This window comes from Pollicipes pollicipes, unplaced genomic scaffold, assembly GCF_011947565.3.
Source record: "Pollicipes pollicipes isolate AB1234 unplaced genomic scaffold, Ppol_2.1 Scaffold_4002;HRSCAF=4701_pilon_pilon_pilon, whole genome shotgun sequence".
NCBI classification, from domain to species: Eukaryota; Metazoa; Arthropoda; class Thecostraca; order Pollicipedomorpha; family Pollicipedidae; genus Pollicipes; species Pollicipes pollicipes.
The window spans coordinates 38,707,395-38,726,748 of NW_023596420.1; the positions used below are offsets into that span (position 1 = coordinate 38,707,395).

Sequence of the window (19,354 nt, forward strand, 5' to 3'; positions counted from 1 at the left end):
TCATGGAGGTCATAACGGCCGGCGGCGCAAAATGTGATGTCGCACGTGTTATGTGTCACGCGCACACTAGCCGTGAAGAAACAGCTTGTCGATTTCCTCGGCTTTTAAGTTTCACGCGAGATTTTCGCACCCAAGGTACGTAGCCACAAGGGACTGGCATGCTACAAAATGGTATTGAACGGCCAATCGCAAAGTATGCTAAACGTGGGGTCACAAGTCCCACGTGCCAGGCACATACGAGCTGGCAAGATCGACGTTGCACTCTTCCACGGGTTTACATGTTTTGCGCCACATGTCTGCACCCGGAGCATGATCCCACATGGGAGTGGCATGCGTTGATACGGAATCGAATGGAAAACCACGCGGTGCAAGTTATGATATCACGTGTGCCAGGTGTCAACATGCGCGGGCCAGCAAAATGGATTATCCCCTCTAGGACGGTTTTCCCCTCGTTTTGCAGCATACAACATTTGCGACGAAGCGACTCGAAAGTAGCATACTTCGATAGGCAATATTAGCGGCAATCATGTGGCTCAAAATGTGATTCCTCACGTGTCATGCGTCGCGCGTACACTAGCTGTGAATATGCACATTGCCGATTTCGGCGGGTTGTTACGTTTCATGGCGCATTTCCGCACCCAGGGCATGTAGCGTCACGGGACTGGCATGCTGCAATAATGAATGAAACAGACAGTCGTGCGTTCTCCAGTGTTCGTACGCACGGGTGACGTGTCACACTCACGCGCTCCGGAAAGACTGAAGTTGCTATTTTTGACAAATTTGCCCCTTTTGTGCCACACCTTAGCACCCAAGGCACGGACCCACTCGGGAGTGGCGTGCATTGATAGGGACTCGACTGCGTGTCATGCGTGCACGAGCCAACAAGATGGATTTGGCCGTTACCGACCGTTTTCGACATTTTGCGCCATGTCTCGGCATCTAGGGTAGCTATAGACGTGAATCTAAGTGCAAAATATAGACAACTTAAACAGACAGAAAAGACGCAGCGAGTGTGCAAATACTTGCATAATGCTAGGCGTGGTTATTCCGATGCGGTGGCTGCATTACCCCGCTGAATAGCATTTGTAGCCACATTCAAAGCATTATGCACTGAACAATGGTATAAAGGGGTACGTTTTTAAAAAAATATTATGCAGGAACTTCATCTAAATTATCAAGTTAGTCACGGCGATTATTGCTTTCATGCTAGCTGGACTCCGGAAATCCCGTGCTACCCTCTCTGTCGGTGATAAATTCATCGAATGATCATGGCTGTATTGCGGAGAAATGAGGAGCCTTTACTCCTAGTTACGAGTTGAAAAATCGAGTTGAAGAAAACAACCACATGGGGAATATCCCGTGTACCCAGCATGAATAATGCTGCCAAGAGTTAAAGAAAAGGCGAGTTGGACAAGAAAACCGCAAAACAAACAAAAACTTAGAATCCTTATATAAAACCCTGCGTAACAAGTGTTGAAAACTCCGCTGGAATCATGGATGGACCCCTTATTTGGGTCTTACATCGATCCATGTCCGTCAACCAGGAAAGAATGAATTGGCAGTAGATTTGTGTCATACCCAAGAATTCTAAGCGACAGTAACAGCGTTTTTGTGACATATCTGGTGCCGTGTATTTTAGGTAACCGCCCACCTCGAAGTCACATGACGCAGGGAAAATACACTTTTTATCAATGGTTGGAACTGTGATCGGCTAAAAAGGTGTCGGGTCCTCGCGAAATATCATATCGTTGGATAATCTTAGCGTAAGTTAAGCATACACCATAGAGTATTTTGGTCGATATAAGCGATTCTTGCGCCTGCGATGACATCGCCGGCGAAAGGAAAGCATGGCCCGTTGGTGGGGGCTCTCGATCAAGGTACCAGCAGTACGAGATTTCTGGTAAGATGATCCTGTCGCTATTAAAATGATGTGACTTTGTGATCAAGGCATGAACATATAATAGTCATGTACTGCTTTTTACATCATGAGCAATATGGCTTTGCAACACAATAATAGTGATGACCTCCAGTCAGCAAATTGTGTCATCATTTTGTCATTAAAACAAGGTAATTGCAATTGATTGACTCATAACCATTGGCTATTGTCAAAGCAAGGACATTGGTGTCAAACAATGCTAACAAGTACAATAGGCTGATCGGTAGATATTATGTCACAATGTGCTTGCATGTATGGGCTAAATGTATTCTTGTTTTACAAGCATGGATGATTAATGATTTAGCCTTGTTGATGAGTGCCAATTACTATTTTTTAACCTTTTTATATTGAATGAGGAGATGCTACACAATAGTGTACCAGAGCTTGTTTGCACAGTGCATGGGTCCAGGGTGTTTCAAGCAACCACATTTGCGTTTATGTAATGTTAACAGGAAGGACATATGGGTCTTCTGCACAGCAGAGCATATGTTGTTTTGGCACAACACAATAGCACATAGGAAATTACCCTAGAGCCTAGCATTGTAATGTTTAAATGCTATGCAAAAATATCACTTAAGGCGCTAGATTCTATCATGGCATAGATTCAGCTGGCAGTGCCTTGTAGTGCAGGGACGTCTCATTGCGGCAGGTCTTCACGGCCAACTCTGCCCAGCTGCTGACATACCATCAAGTGGAAGTGAAGCTGAGCTTTCCCCGCGAGGGCTGGGTGGAGGCCGACCCAAGCGAGCTGCTGCAGACGTCATTGGTCTGCATCGAGAAGACAGTGGAGAACCTGCGTGCCCTGGAGGTGGATGAGGCAGACATCGCCGCCATCGGTCAGTGGGATCGTGAATACCTCATGGCAATCAAGGATGAGAGTGGTGCTGATCCACTCGCAATCTCATGTCAAATGATCTGCCTTTTTTACCAACAATAGGTTTGGAAAAAGCATGTCTGATTGTTTCCTGCTGCTGATCATGGAAGCTCTCATAAGAAGCTCCCTTTGTGGCATACCAAGCGTGAAGTCACTTCACTTTCCAATCATCACCTCACAGTCACTTCAGACCATGCCAGTGACCCAAAAGTGGTAGCCCGATGTCCTGCGCCGCCGTCGCTCGGTTGCCTGGTCGCGACCAGTGACGTCGTTTGTGGTGTCCATGGCCAGGTATCACGAACCAGCGAGAGACGACAGTGGTATGGGACCGCACCACCGGCCGGCCGCTCCACAACGCCATCGTCTGGCTCGACGCGCGCACCACCCATACGGTCCAAAAGCTGTTGCAGAAGTAGGTCGGCCGGCGGCGCGCCGTGGTGTTCCTGCAGGGGTTACGTGGGCCATGTGCCAGTCCGGAGTGGTAGGAGCTGGTGTGGATAGAGAGGGGGTAGTGGTTTTTCTTTTTCGATGGGTTTGGATGCTGGCTGGTATTATGATGGTTGGGTCATAGTGATAAAGATATGGTTTTAGTGCATGCATGGGTGTGTATTTTGCTCCTGGTTTGGTGGTCTGATATCCGACGCGGTCGATACCAAGACAGAGACTCGTGTGGAGCTGTGAGAATTCATTTCTTTTGTGGGTTGCTGCTTCTCCCTGGCATAGAGTACATGGGTTGTATGAGTGAACCACATCACGCTTCCCAAGAAATGCTTTGTCGATCTGCTCTCTTTCTTTCTAGAGAGGCATTTTTAAAATACAATAATCACACGACCGCCTCACAGTCTCCATCCAATAGCTGCGCTCGGCAGCGCCAGCGGCGTGAATTTTGCGTCGGCGTGTGCGTTGTGCGTGTGCGTGTGCGTGTGCGTGTGCGTGTGCGTGTGCGTGTGCGTGTGCGTGTGCGTGTGCGTGTGCGTGTGCGTGTGTGTGTGTGTGTGTGTGTGTGTGTGTGTGTGTGTGTGTGTGCGTGCGTGCGTGCGTGCGTGCGTGTGTCTGCGCCCTTGGTCGCGTTCCCGCTGTTTTGCTGCTCCGTGGGGGCAAAAACGAGTTCCCATTCGACGTCGGTGTTTCGACATCTCCTGACGCGTGACGTCCATTCCTCAGTAGGCGTGTCCTCGTGTCGGCAGATGCCCTGAGAAGGACAAGGACTACCTGAAAGAGCTCTGCGGTCTGCCCATCAGCACCTACTTCAGCGCGGTTGAAGCTGCGCTGGCTGCTGGACTCGGTGCCCGAGGTCGCCGCTGCCCTCCGCGATGGAACCCTCATGTTCGGCACCGTGGATACCTGGCTAGTCTGGGTACGTCCTCCCCGGACACTAGCTAGTCTTGTGAGGTCTTTCCGGGACACCCGGCTGGTCTGGGCACGTCCTCCCCTGGCATCTGGCTGGTCTGGGTACGTCCTCCCCTGGCATCTGGCTGGTCTGGGTACGTCCTCCCCTGGCATCTGGCTGGTCTGGGTACGTCCTCCCCCTGGCAATCTGGCTGGTCTGGGTACGTCCTCTCCCGGACAATGGCTGTTCGGGGTACGTCCTTGTCGGACACTGGATGGTCTGGGTGCGCACCCCGCCGGACACCTGGCTGGTCTGGGTGCGCACCCCGCCGGACACTGGCTGGTCCGAGTACGTTCTACCCCGGACACTGGCTGGTCTGGGAACGTCCCGTGCGGGACGGTCAGAGAGCAGCTATCTGAACTGGACGCCGACTGGACTGTCGAACTGGACCTAGTGGACCGGACAAGTGATAACCGCCGCTGCGCCGGCAGAACCTGACTGGTGGCGTCAACGGTGGACTGTACATCACCGACGTCACCAACGCCTCCCGCACCATGCTGATGAATATCGCCACGCTACAGTGGGATGACTACCTGTGCGGGTGAGCTGACTGGTTGGGTCTGTTCTGAGCTTTTCGGGAATTTCAGGAAACGGTCTGATTTGTTGTGTGTTGCTCGCTGGAAAGTGTCAGTAAATATGAAGCATGGTGATGAGTTGGCGTCCTGCCATTTCAGGTTTGCACGTTACTTTAAGATTTGTCTATTTTTTATACAGTCTCGTTTTGTAGTCACCACTCGTGTGCTGTATTTCTCGCGTCTTGTCGCAGGGGCGGCGCTCGTCCGGTGCTTGACATTAGTTTGATTCCAAAATTATAGATGACACCAAGAAGCATTGAAAAATGACGCGTCCTTGGCGAAAGTAGTACAGATGGGCTTTAGCCGCTATCTCCTCGGACGTCCCGCTGTAGGGCTCTGAGTGGTTATTGCCCATGTATTCGTCTTCAGCGGCCCGTTGCATAAAGTTCACCACCGTCGGCCGGGTCTAAGGAAGACTTTTTTGCGTGAAGAATTGTCTGTAGGCCAACCGCGAATGATAAGAACTTGTTGGGTCCCTTAGCCTTGCCATCGACACTTAAGCGTCACGTGTTTGAACGGATAATCCCTGGGTCGAAGGCATTTATTTTGTCGCCCACTTGTCTCGATCAGTTGGAAGAACCTCGTTTGGCGTTGGTGAGCTGTAGTCGGAGGCTTAATACAGCAAACTAAGCTGAAAGGCAAGAGGAAGTATGAATATTCTGTGTTAGGGGATCTGTACTCCTGATGATGCAGCTTTGTTCACGACAGGGGTAGGATTGCTTCAAGTCAGCATTTTCGTATTTGCTCGATGGAAGATTTGTGTTTTCTTTCTGGTAGCGATGGTTAGTTTTGGGTCGACAGGCCCAAAGTTCACCATCCCCCCCCCCCCCCATCATATCCGGGAAAGTAAATACATGAGTGATGGGCGGGCGTATCGGCCATTTCGTGAATTCCTGAAGGACCCGAGGTCCTGGGCCCGAATGCAAGCAACCAAATGAATGTTTAATACGCTGACGATTACGTGGCTGGCAGTGTCACGTGACTGAGATTGATGGCACCAGCGACCAATGGCCTCTGGTGGTCGGTGATCGGATGAATGTGACGTCATCCTGCGCATGACGACACGGAGTGGAAGCCTGTCTGTCGCAAAATTATGGTGTTGCCAATGGATTTTGTAGAAAGTAAACCGCCTGGTCACGTCAAGTGTACTGTTGAATTGCTTTGTTTTTACGTTTTAAAGGTGAATTCTACCGAGCAGAAAAGGCCATCATCGTATTTTGACATGGAATGTGCATTCGCCACCGAGGAGTGCCCAGGCTTCGGGCGGTGTGTTTGATGTTCGTCCCCCCCCCCCCCACACGCGCGCAACGAACCACGTGCGAGTTATACGGGCTGATTCGCCATGAGCTATCTGGTCTCCGTAATAATCAACTCTCCGGCTCGCTCGGTGCCGGCTGTTGGTCTTACGGATGAGGGTGATGTTCCTATGATTCGTCTGCCTTTTGGCTTTTGCTCTTGCTGTTTGACTATGTTTTGCCGTTTTCAGTTTTTTTATATTTCATTATCCTTGTGCCCGTATTATCGAAATGTAGCATAGGAAAGAGCAATAAGAAGCTTAAGACCCTTCTTTATCACAGAAAGCTGTATATTTGATACATGGCAAGAGTGGTTTCCCACTGGGTGGCTTATTCTCGATGTCATTGCCATGGATAGGGGAGAAGCATCCATGAGCTACAGTAGATACATCCATTGCCCGGACATTGTCTTGGACTTCCGTGGGTTGTAATCAGCGAGCCTTTTTGAAAATGTTGCCGACAGGTACTGTCACGAAAAAAACAACTGAGGCGCCGTTGTCCTTACTTCAACGGAGAAAACCCGCGACATGTATCCGCAACGTCCACAGAGTGTTGCAATCTATCGCGTCTTAGTCATGCGACTTGTTCTCAGGTTTTTTGACATCCCGAAGTCGATTCTGCCGGAGATCCGCAGCTGCTCGGAGATATACGGCCATCTGACGTCCGGTGCGCTGAGCGGCGTTCCCGTCTCCGGCGTGAGTACTGGCCAAATGACTCACTTTGACTGAAAGGCCCTTCGGCGGGCCTGGCGCAATGTAGGCGGTAGTATTGCTGGCTGCGGGTGTTGCTTAAAAACCAAAGACACCCACCGTGTTCTAGTCATCTAAGCTCTAGAAATGTGTAGAAGAAAGCACAAGACAAAGCCTGCATGCCGCGTTCTTGCGTCCCAGGGAGATGTGTCCTCTCCTGCTCGCCGTGGTCGTGTCCCAATTTCCGGCGCCCCGCCGTGCCCTGGGACCAGGTGTCCCCGAGCTGGCGGCGCCGGCTGACGTATCGTGCTGTCGGGACGTACCACGTGACCGCAGACTGTCGCTGATGACGTCAGAGGCTGCACTTCTCCCCCGGTACTGCACGTCTGGTGGCCAGGAGATGGGGGAGGGGAGAGGGGTAGATAAGAAGTGTGGAAGAGATTAGGACCAGCGGATTTGTCCTATGCGATTAGAACTATCGCCGGTCTGGGCATAAAGGCGCTTTTTCCTGCTTGTTGTGTAACCTCATGTAGATATCGCCATCCTAGGTACGTAAGCGTTATTTCCCCGCTTGCTGAGGACCCTCGTGTAGATATCGCCAGCCTAGGTATACGGGCGCTGTTCCCCGGCTTGTTGTGCAACCTTGTGTAGACAGCACTGTCTCCTTTGGGGCGCGTGGTGAGTCATGGATGGTTCTTGCCGTCGGCATGAAACAGACGCGGAGACGCGCGTCTGGTGGCTCGGGCTAGGTTGTGTGCTAAAAGAGTCCACGTTTGTGTCGTTCTGGTGGCATGTGGCCGCATGTCTGCTCTTGTTCAGGACCTGTGCGTTGAAGCGGGCTCTGCTTCTGCTCGGTGAAGCGGAGTTTACACCCCATGTGCCATGTGTCGATATGCAGCACCGGGTTGACGGTGGGTCCGGTCAGTTTTGATCTGCTATCGAGCTCCAGGCGAGACACCCAGACTCGTGTAGATCGAAGCAGTTTGCGTGCCGGCGCATGCTGCAGCCGGTCGGGCCGGTGTATGGCTGGCGGATATAGGGCTGTCCGTGTCGGCACTTGCTGTTGCACGGTCTTGGCTTACGCTACTAGCGTGCTGCTTATGTTAATGTTGAAATTGGGTACACCAAGAAGCAATCCTAATGCCAGTCGCTTAACTCAGGGGTACGGACGGCGTCGACATTGACCTCGTTTTATCGACAAGAACAACAAATTTAATACCGTAACAGAAAGACATGCCGAGGGTTCTGTTACAGATCATTGCAAAGGCGAATTCGCGTAAAACGAGGCACCTTTCCACGTATGCAATCTAATGGCGATGGTCGTCTGGTTGCCACGCAAGTCAGCCACGGCCGAGTCAGTCGGCTACATATTCTGGTGATCGGTTGACCGTTGACCAAAGCTGTTGCACCCAGGGTGGATCTCGCTCACGCCGCGACATCTGTGCGGTGTGCTGTGTTGCGCCGTACCTGGCTGCACCTGGCGTGACCTTGGTGTGTGTGTGCTCTGGTGTGCCACGTCCTACTGCGTCTGCTGCTGTGGTGTCGTTGGGTGCACCGGGCGCAGATCCTGGGTGACCAGCAGGGCCGTTCTGTGCTGTGCTGTGCTGTGCTGCGCTGTGCTGTGCTGTGTTGTGCGGTGTCGCGCCTCAGTTTCTGCGCCGGCCGTCGGCAGATTCTGGGTGACCAGCAGGCGGCGCTAGTGGGCCAGATGTGTCTTAAGCAGGGCCAGGCCAAGAACACGTACGGCACCGGCTGCTTCCTGCTCTACAACACCGGCTGCAAGGTATGTCTGCTAAGGTCGGCCGTAACGCGTGGCACGGCAGACGGCTGCAGGAGGACATGCCGTTTCTGGTTTGTCGGGTGTTCGTAGAATTGCATCGTGTTTCGGACAAGCCGTACAGAACAATACATATTCAGGAAGGTTAACCTGTCGTTCTTGTCCAATTTCGCTCGATTCGGGAAAACGCCTGTAGCTGAAAACAGTCGCAACACCTCGAACAGTGTGATGTTCATAAACTGTGTACCGTTGCAAATTCGAATTGCTTTCGTATCACCTCTTCGCCGCCACATTAAGGCAACTTCGGTGCCCACTTGCCCGCCATTGGCCTGACAGATGCTGGAGTGATTGCTCGTGGTCGTGACACACGTCAATTTGGAGAGGTGGATTGATCTAATTTTATCAGCCGCTCATGTAGTTCTAAACGATAACTACCACGTCTACCATGCGCAGACAGTACTTTGCACGGTTCGTCACCATTGGCACGTCATTTGGCCGCGGCGCATACATGCGGCCATGCTCGGCTCTCCCGTGTGGCAGTGTGCGCCGTTGCCCTCTGGAGCGCGCGCCCGCACTGGCGGCCGTCGCTGTCCGGTGCGCGTGCTCGCTCCGACCGCCGTCGCCTTGTCCGGTGCGCGTGCCCGCTCTGGCGGCGTCGCCCTGCCCGGCGCGCATGCCTGCACTGGCGGCCGTCGCTGTCCGGTGCGCGTGCTCGCTCTGACGGCCGTCGCCCTGTCTGGTGCGCGTGCCCGCACTGGCGGCCGTCGCTGTCCGGTGCGCGTGCTCGCTCTGACGGCCGTCGCCTGTCTGGTGCGCGTGCCCGCACTGGCGGCCGTCGCTGTCCGGTGCGCGTGCTCGCTCTGACGGCCGTCGCCCTGTCTGGTGCGCGTGCCCGCACTGGCGGCCGTCGCTGTCCGGTGCGCGTGCTCGCTCTGACGGCGTCGCCCTGTCTGGTGCGCGTGCCCGCACTGGCGGCCGTTGCCCTCTGCGCTGCGCGTGCTCGCTCTGACGGCCGTCGCCGGCTGGTGCACGCTGACGGACGCGGCGTGCGCGGGGTGTGCTCCCCAGATCGTGCAGTCCACCCGCGGCCTGCTCACCACCGTCGGCTACCAGATGGGCAAGGATGCGCCCGTCATGTACGCCCTGGAGGGCTCGGTGGCCATCACCGGCGCGGCCGTACGGTCAGTGCGCGTCAGGAGTCAGGGCCGGCCGGTCACGGGCTCAGCTGCAGCCGTGCTTGGGGTCAGGCTTCTGCTGTAGTGGGGGTGTGGGCGTGGTCGTCGTCGCTGTCACAAACACGATTGCGGTCGCAGTCGCAGTCGCAGACGCAGTCGCGTCCGCGGCATCAGTCACGTTCACGTTGCCCGTGTCCCAGTCGCGGTCCAAGCCCCCCCCCCCCCCGCCCTTGTAGCGCTCTCCGCCGCCGCTTCAGCTCTCTGTGACACAGCTGCCTGTCCGGCCCCTGTCCGCAGCCGGCACGCCCTCCGTCGCCGCCCCAGCTCGCTGCCACGCGGTGCCCCGTCCGCTCCCCGTCCGCCCCCGGCGCGCTGTGTGCTGTTCACTGCACGCGAGTGGCCCGGTGCCGGCCCGAACAGCACCACCCTGGTAACTGTGCGCGGTCGCGTGGCGTGAGTCGCCTCCGGCCGTCCGGAGCGCAGTTGGCCAGCTGGTCGCTTGCGTGACTCGATACCTGTGGGGCGTTCGTCTGGTGGCCATGGCACGTGCTACGCCGCTGCGGTCAGCACAGACGGGGGGGGGGGAGGGGGCGCCGTCAACAGGACATGCAGCGTGCAGTGACGCATGCTAGCGAGGTCTGCGCGTTACATTCCATACGTGCTCGTTGCGGCGTAGGGACTGATGCGGGTGATGGCCGGCTTTGCAATGTTTCCCTGCACTGTGACACGAAGGGTGCATTGCAATTTTTCCCTGCACCTTGCTGCCTTCTGTCCTGTGTCTAATTTGTGGGGTCTCCGGCGACAGCGCGGGAACAGTGACTGCGATGACCGGCCTTGACGATGACGTCATGACGACGGGTCATGCGCCCACACACCAGCTCAAAACCTGAGTAATTCCTGTGGGACATTTGTCCAGACTGTTCACAACCGAGCCGTCCTGAATACTCTGAATATGAGAAATGCATATCCTGCTACTTGCTCACATTGGTAAATAATATTTATCACTTACCTTCGGGGGTACACCGACAAGTTTTTTCGTCTCACTTACGATGGAGCCTCCTCCGTACTCCATTGTCACGTGCTCACGCTGCACGCTGCTCCGTTGGCCGAGACGGTAGCTTGCTCAGTCGTGCGTGACTACACGGCCAGTCGTGTGCTTGGCGTCACCACAGCGCCGCGTCCGCCGCGTGCTCGGCGAGGGCGGCGGACGGCGACCCCGCCTGACCGGCTCCGGTGACCTGCCCGGCCGCCAGGTGGCTGCGGGACAACCTGGGCCTGATCTCGGAGAACGCCGAGGTGGAGGTGCTCGCGCGTCAGGTGAAGGACACGGGCGGCGTGTACTTCGTGCCGGCGTTCACCGGCCTGTACGCGCCGTACTGGGACGACACGGCGCGCGGGTGAGTGAGGGACGGCAGGGTGAGCGGGGTACCCGAGGACGGAGGGTGTGGTGAGGGACGGCAGGGTGACGGGGAATCCGAGGAAGGAGGGTGTGGTGAGGGACGGCTGGGTGACGGGGAATCCGAGGAAGGAGGGTGTGGTGAGGGACGGCTGGGTGACGGGGAATCCGGGGAAGGAGGGTGTGGTGAGGGACGGCTGGGTGACGGGGGAATCCGAGAACGGAGGGTGTGGTGAGGGACGGCTGGGTGACGGGAATCCGAGGACGGAGGGTTGTGGTGAGGGACGGCTGGGTGACGGGGGAATCCGAGGACGGAGGGTGTGGTGAGGGACGGCTGGGTGACGGGGAATCCGAGGAAGGAGGGGTGTGGTGAGGGACGGCAGGGTGACGGGGAATCCGAGGAAGGAGGGTGTGGTGAGGGACGGCTGGGATGACGGGGGGAATCCGAGAACGGAGGGTTGTGGTGAGGGACGGCTGGGTGACGGGAATCCGAGGACGGAGGGTGTGGTGAGGGACGGCTGGGTGACGGGGGAATCCGAGGACGGAGGTGTGTGGTGAGGCACGGCTGGGTGACTGGAGTATCCGATCCGAGGATGGGAGGTGTAGTGAGGCACGGCAGAGTGACAGGGGGATCCGAGGACGGGAGGTGTAGCGAGGGACGGCAGGGTGACGGGGGGGAGGGGTGGGAGCGGGTCCGACGACGGGAGGCGTAGTGAGGGACGGCAGGGTGACCGGGGATCCGAGGACGGAAGGTGTAGTGGGAGACGGCAAGGCGATGGGGGGGGGGGGAGGGGGCGGGTCCGAGAACGGAGGGTGTGGTGAGGGACGGCAGGGAAAAGTGTAACTGCCGTGGGGAAAAGAAGTGAATGGGTTGTGTACGGGCGTGCCAGAATGTTGAATGAGAGCAAAGGTATGTGGCTGAGCCCGCCACTGTCTTGAAACTGTGAAGCGGGCATTGTCTATCGTCTGAAGCGCACACATGAGAAGCGTCATTATCCTGCCTCTCAGATTGTCAGGAATGCCTGCTCTCGTGCTGTGAATTTAGTGAATGCCGGCACAACATGGCTCAGCTATTCATGGCTTCCGCTCCCGCTGTGTAACTCATGTTCCCTCTCCCCTGCGCCTTAGCACGATATGCGGCCTGACCCAGTACACCACAAAACAGCATATCTGCCGAGCCACGCTGGAGGCCATCTGCTTTCAGGTACGTGGTGGGCGTGACCGGGACTCGGCACGGGGTGTTGTGCTCGTAGCACGTCGGTCACGTGCGCTCCATGCAAGACTGAATCGAAACGGCATGGCAGCCCAGTTGTACTGGGTTCCGAAGTCTCCCATTGAGTATGGAGTGCCTGGGTGCGGTGAAATGCGCGGTAGGCGGCGCGCTGGCTCGTCGCCACAGACGCACATCGGCGCTGACACCGGCTCTGCAGACGCGGGCACCGCAGTCCGAGCCGACGAACCAGGACTCTGGGATCCGCTCAGTGTTAGTATCGCTCAGGATACCGCTCCTGCTTTTCCTGGGCGTTGATGATGATGATGAAGATTTTGAACGTATCGAGTCGGTGCTCGGCGATCCGCCGTTGATGATGGTTGATGCCCGGGTGCGGTGCCCCCAGACGCGGGAGATCCTGGACGCGATGAACCAGGACTCTGGGATCCCGCTGACGGCGCTGCAGGTGGACGGCGGCGGCACCGTCAACACGCTGCTGGTGCAGCTGCAGGCCGACCTGCTCGGCATCCCCGTCGGTGCGTGCTGTGACGTCAACATGGACGCTGGCTGACGTCACCGGTGACGTCACTGTGCGCCGGGCACAGAACGCGTTGATCTCGTGGTGCCTGGTGTTGATCGCCGGCGACACTTGTCCCCTTTTATCTGCTGTCCGTGGAGTGGCTAAGCCGAAGTGTAAACGGATTTCGGTTGGTTTTGGCACGGGGCGGACGCGTGGCGAGTGTTTACACAACCTGTCTGTCTGGAAGCTGTCTGGAAGCGCGGAGTCCTCATTGGGGACACTGCCCGGCGATCGCGCAAAATGTCAGTTCCCAGAAGATCTTGTATGCAAGCATTCATTTGTGTGCGTCCCGTTTCATCTGGCGTACGCTGCACGTGCAGCGTACAATTAATCCTGATGACTGCAGTTCGCGATCCCGCTGGCCCGCGGCGTGATCTCACTGACCTGCGGCGTGACCTCCCTGACCCGGACTTGACACCGCGTGTACATCGACAAGCGACCGCGTGTTGGCTCGGCTGTGTGTCTTTAAGAAGCTGCGGTGCGCCTGACCGTGCGTTCGGCGTACGTCTGGGTTTGGGGCTACATCTCGTGTGTCCGTGTGTGGCATGTCGGTGCTCGTGGTTCTCATTCGTGGCAGTGGTGTGTCAGGCTGTGCCTGATGTGCGCTTGATGCCGCACCTGCAGTATGAGTCTGTCTAAGGTGTGCTGCGCTGTCCGTGGCATCTGCGTTGGTCTTTCGTGTGCGGCGGACTGTACGACGCTGAGCGCAGGGTTTAGCTTGTGGTGTTAACCCTGCTGGCCCGCCGTGTGACCCCCGCTGAGCAAAGTGCGATCCCGACGACTGCAGCTCGTGACCCTCGTTGATCCGCAGCGTGCCCTCGCTGACCCGGAGTCGACCCCGCTGACCCGGTGCGTGGCTCCGCCGCCCGCAGTGTGCCCTCGCTGACCCGGAGTCGACCCCGCTGACCCGGCGCGTGATTCCGCCGCCCGCAGTGCGGCCGACCATGCCCGAGACGACGGCGCTGGGGGGCGGCGATGGCGGCGGGCGCGGCGAGCGGCGTCGGCGTCTGGAGCCTCTCGCCGGAGGACCTCAGCCACGGCACCACCGACCAGTTCAGCCCGCAGATCGGAGATGACGGTACGGCCACGGAACCGGAGGCGAGCGCTGCGGCAGCCGCACCAACTGTCAGTGCGATTGCCGTCCGCTAGGTGGCAGCTGAATTGGTCTCGTTTTTGTTCGCCGCCGCTTTCGCTTTCGTTCTGGGACCCGGTGCCCGGCGGTTTGTAGGTGAAGTATTGAATGTTGCGTTGCTGACACCCCAAGGCTGTTCTAAAAGGGACAGGAGTCATAACAGGGAGGAGTCAGAGAGCTCAGTGAAGCTGTAGCAGACCAGCTCTACTGGGCCGCCTTGTCCCCATTGATAGGCGTGGACTGTCATTATGACGGAGCACTGGCACATGGATCATCGTGGTTATCTCAGATGTTGTAGGCTGCGGCAGTCTGCAGGCAGCTGTGGTGGGCAGCCCAGTCCCCACTCAGCAGCCTGCACTGTCGGTCTGATTGTTAGCGGGCGTCTGCGGCGCGCGACCTCGCTACGTACGCGTCCCTGCGCGCTATTTGTTTATGGGATTGTTTATGTTAGTTTTACCGCCCAGGCAGCAGCCGTATGTCGGTGAACATTGGCTGTGTTGTCATAGGGGCTTACTACGCACTCCCCTTCGGAGGCTGTTTGCCTTCGTCCTCCGCTCACCCTGGCAGGAAGGGCCGGGATCGCGGGGAACGAAGCCCCTTCATCTGGTTTCCCAGACACGCAGCCGAACATCGCAGCCAATGCTCGGGGTTTCGGTCGCCCAGTGGTGAAGCTGCGTGTCTGGTGAACACAGAAAACTGATAACGTCGTAGTGAATGCTCAGGGGTTCCGGTAGCGCATTTGTTATCAGTGAAATGTTCATTATGTGTGCTTGGGACGGGCTTTGCCTGGCCACCTCTGGTTCAGCCATCAGGCAGCCCTAATGATGCCTGTGCTGTCTTACCTGATTCTCTGATCCCACTACACCCAGGTTCTGCTTTTCTGTCTAACCTGACCCTGGTCTCCTGCCTGACCTTGTCCAGGCCTCCTGTCTGACCTGAGCCAGGTTTCCCGTGTAACCTAGCCCTTTTCTCACATCTGACCAGACCCCACTTTCGCGCCTTGCCTGAACCAGCCGCCGGCGCCGTCTCGGACCTTGCCTGACTTGGTCGCCAACCGCCGGCGCCGCTTCTGATCTCGCCTGATCCGTCGCCTCGCCCGCCGGTGCCGCCCCGGACTTCCCCTGACCCGTCGCCCCGCCCGCCGGCGCCGCCTCTGACCTCTCCTGACCGGCACCCCCGCCCGCCTGCGCCGCCTCTGACCCCTCCTGACCCGTCGCCCCACCCGCCGGCGCCGCCTCTGACCTTTCCTGACCCCGCCCGCCGGCACCGTCTCTGACCTCTCCTGATCGGCACCCCGCCCGCCTGCGCCGCCTCTGACCTCTCCTGACCCGTCGCCCCACCCGCCGGGGCCGCCTCTGACCTCTCCTGACGCGCCCGCCGGCACCGTCTCTGACCTCGTCTGACCCGTCTCGCCCCGCCTGCCGGCGCCGCCTCTGACCTCGTCTGACCCGTCCGTTCCCGCCCGCCGGCACCGCCTCGACCTGCGCCTGACCCGTCGCCCCGCCCGCCGGCGCCGCCTCTGACCTCCCCTGACCCCGCCCGCCGTTGCCGCCTCTGACCTCCCTGACCCGTCGTCTCGTCGCCGGCAGAGCGGGACGTGCGCTTCGACCGCTGGAAGCAGGCGGTGTCCCGCTCTCGGGACTGGGAGCCCGTCACGGAGCGCTCACCGCTGCCAGGTACGCCGTAGCTGGGCCGGCCGCCGAGCGCCGCCGCCGCCGCCGCCGGACGCGCCGTCGCGGCTCGGGTGCGCCACTGGGGCCGGCCCACGTCCCGCCTCCTGCGGCGCCTATGTCAGCTGCACGCGGTGGAGGGCTTGCTCGCGGACTTGGCTGCGGTGGTGTGCACGCGTGCCGTAGTGTCGTGTCAGACAGCGGTGGCGGCGGACGGCTACGTCGGGCCGTTTATTTACACAGCATCGGCCGGTACAAACTTCGGATGACGACTGCGGCGCGGTGACATACCTTCCAGACGAAGTCTCCACCAAGGCCAATCATGATACGTACTTTCTACTGGGTGACGGTCCTTTGAGATACTTTCGTAGTCTATCGAGTGTTTATGGCGCAGTCATTTCAATCGTGCAGTTGGTGCTTATTCGTATTATTTTTTTAAAACTTTTTTCGGAAAGGCATGTTGCAATCATGGACTTACGAATCGCGCATCGGGGTTGACAGTTGATCATGGACTCTAGAGTGGCATCTTTGGAGCTGGGAGCGTTGATGTCTGGTATCCGTTTCGTATCGAGATGGCGCATGTACTTTACTTGGGGTTTTTGGGAAATATACACTGCTCAAAGATTTCCCTTAGTTGTTTTGGTTCCTTTGGTGCTCAAACAGTCTGTTTTTGCGGACGCTTCAAAATGCGTTGTCCCGCTTTTTTGCCTTTTGGTTCCCTTCTAAACCTTCTGTATACAAGAAAATCCATTAGTGTAAGCTGGTGCTCTCAAAAAGTACTGCGTGTGATTTTCCGGCTTGCCAAGATGATCACACTCCTCACATCTTACCCCTTGCGTTTGTGGCAAATACGTTCTAGGTGACGATGTTGAGTTTGGCAGCAAAGTGGCCTACCTTTGAGGCGGCATTCATGGAAGGGGTTGAGGAAGAACCAGTAGTTCATGATGTACTTCGGTTTTTGGTAAGGCTCACTGCTTAATGTGTGCGCTGGATACGTGACTTCCCTCAGTTTGCATTCGAGGTCATTGGACAAGGACATGCTCCTTAATTAGGGGGCATCTTAGGGTGACCCAGTTCTGCCGAAATCATATTCGTTTCGGTCGCTGTCACGCCAGAGCTCCCAGATGTTGCACTCACACGGTAGTTTTGCCTTTGGTCCAAATATTTACTGCACTGATCTTTCTGAAATGGCCAATGCCAGCTCCGGCATAGATATGAGGATCTTTGATTCTAAGGTTCAGGGAAACACAGCAACGCCCCCAAGCCCCAAACTGTGACTGCTACATGTAATCCCCCCGGGGGGGAGGGGCAGCGAAAGTAGTGGGCCCTTCTCCAGTCGTCACTTTTCAAGCGTGACAGCTGTATACGCTCTCTGCGAAGGAGGAAGCCCGGGATTTCGGCCCTTGCGTAATCCCGTAGCATTACGGGGGTGGGGTTCGGCTTATTTTTGGTTTAGATCAACATGTGTTACCGATGATGTTAGCGTGTTTCCCATCGCCTCCAGTGCATGTACCTCTCGGTTTGGCGACTTCTCTAACGGGCACGCAAAACTGACATTCACATTTTACACCCACCTGAAGCGTATTAACCCTTACAGGAAGCTAAGAAATCATCTGAGGGTCTTAAGATGTGTTCATGCTTTACGTCGACGTTTGTAAGTTTCCTTTCAGCAGGATGTTACATTGTTTGGCATATATTTGGTGGCTGTTTTTCGCATACGTTAGCCGATGCATCATGCTATCGTTTGATTATTTTTGCGCCACTGCACGCAGAGTTATTAACAATGCCAGGTTCTCCAGCCTTCGCCAGCTAGGTCAGCGTCGCCACTTTCTGTGACGCGCGAAGCACGCCCGCTTCTGATTCCGCACGTGGTGTGCTGGAGAGAAAAAAACAAAGTGGTAGTGCGGTGCGTGAGCCCCAAATTTGAACCGTCTTACAACTGGCCGATCAGGTTAGGGTAGGTTGGAATTTCAAACTACCCGATTGCCGCCTGCGTAACCTTGGACGCATTCGCAGGATACGCCTGACGTGGTGCGAAGCATGCCATCATTCGCTTCCAAGGGGCATGTGAGGTCGTCGGATGTCATTACATGACCTCATGCGACGTTGACCTAGAATGACCGTGCGCGGTCTGTCCTCACGGCAAACGGTGTTATTGCTCTGCGATCAGGCTCCATGTACCGCACGTAAGCGGTTTTGAAGGTCAGACCGGACGCGGCATCGACCTTCAATGACCTTTACGTTGGACACGGCACGCATTCGTCACCTTGGCTCTTGAAACGTATAAAAAGCAGATCTCATGTAAATTTTCAATATTTCATTTGACGTGACCTTGGGCTGCAAGTGAACGTCCGTAAGTTCATGAACATGGATGGTGTGCATTATGCAAGACATCCACATATCCAGGGCCACTAGGGAAGAAGTCTAGTAAAAACGGTTCAGAATGCGTCAGAACGCACCATTTGGTTGCGTTTAATTTGTCCTTGCACAGCTGTGATACGACGTCATTGGTGGGTGGCCCAACATGGTAGGGTCTAGAAAGTTGCCAACAAGAGTAAAATACAATGCACACGCACAATTCTCAAAAAAGGAAAATACTACGACGCACCGGACGTTGCGAGAGATAGCCACGAAAAACAGGAGGCGGTGGTACGTCCACACCTTCGGCGCCCTAGCGAGGGTTAAAACATCAGAGTTATCCGCCAGATATCGCGTGGCTGCAGCTCGCTCTCACAGAAAGACGTTTTGCACATTGTGATTTTCCATTTCCGCCTGTTGGGCCCACGCGGATCAACCTCTGGCCCGCAGACGGTGCCCGCTGACCTCCTGCCCTGCTTCAGATCGGCGCCACCGCCTGCTGACGTCCCTGCCGCCCGTCTGGTTCGTCTTCTGCTCGGTGCTGCTGCTCGTGCTGGCCAGAGAGCGGGGCTCGATGACGGCGAGATGACGTCACCACCGGGCTGGTGTGACGTCACCCGGCAGTTGACCAGTATTAAGCGTTAGGGAACGGTGATGCTCATTTTCCAGGAGAAGTAGACACGTATCACTCGCCGCCGGCAGCGGTCGCCGGTCTGGTTGTGAGGCTGGAGCTGTGTACCGCGGTGTTGGTGTGCGGATGTGGACCAGCGTAGGCGAGCGTCAGGACCTCCTTTTCGTCTCAGGTGGCCGGATCCCCGGTCACGTGAGGCCCACCCCACGGTCCCGCCACGGCGCAGCTGATGTTGCCTCTCTGGCGGACAGACCATGCCAATCGTGATCACCCTGGGGCAACCATGCTTCAGGGCATGCTCAATGCCCTGAAGAACGCTTTGACGCCAAGGGTTGAACTTCAGATGCCAGCGTTTGTTTATAAGCTTTCGATCCTCATTTGCTTGTGCTACTGTCAAATATTTATTTCGATCTCACGAGTTTTGTGGGGACAGGATGCTTTACAATAATGTACCTGGTCCACTCATTTGCTTCCTTTCTGTCGACTTCGCGGGCATTTGCGGGCTGCCTTAGTGCCGCGCACTTGATGTCCGCGGCTCTCCCATGCTTCCAGTTTGCGGTATCTCTTCGGTTACTGACGTTTCCGTACCCTGAATATTTTCGCGGTGATCGTATCCAGCCAGATTCAGATCGTGGGGTGTTTTGACATCTACAAGTCGTTTTGGAA

The 19,354-nt window shown here is 56.5% G+C and overlaps 1 protein-coding gene across 1 annotated transcript; it reads left to right on the plus strand.

Moving 5' to 3' along the window:
- Nucleotides 1–1,656: 1,656 nt before the first annotated feature.
- On the plus strand, nucleotides 1,657–18,996 carry LOC119093326 (glycerol kinase-like). Its single transcript, XM_037216271.1, is given in 16 exon segments — nucleotides 1,657–1,900; nucleotides 2,586–2,772; nucleotides 3,102–3,222; nucleotides 3,998–4,067; nucleotides 4,069–4,167; nucleotides 4,632–4,741; nucleotides 6,663–6,765; nucleotides 8,432–8,542; nucleotides 9,605–9,717; nucleotides 10,965–11,108; nucleotides 12,236–12,311; nucleotides 12,724–12,853; nucleotides 13,831–13,862; nucleotides 13,864–13,975; nucleotides 15,619–15,705; nucleotides 18,540–18,996. Coding segments are annotated over 16 exon segments (1,680 nt in total). The 5' UTR covers nucleotides 1,657–1,822; the 3' UTR covers nucleotides 18,647–18,996.
- The last annotated feature ends 358 nt before the right edge of the window (nucleotides 18,997–19,354 follow it).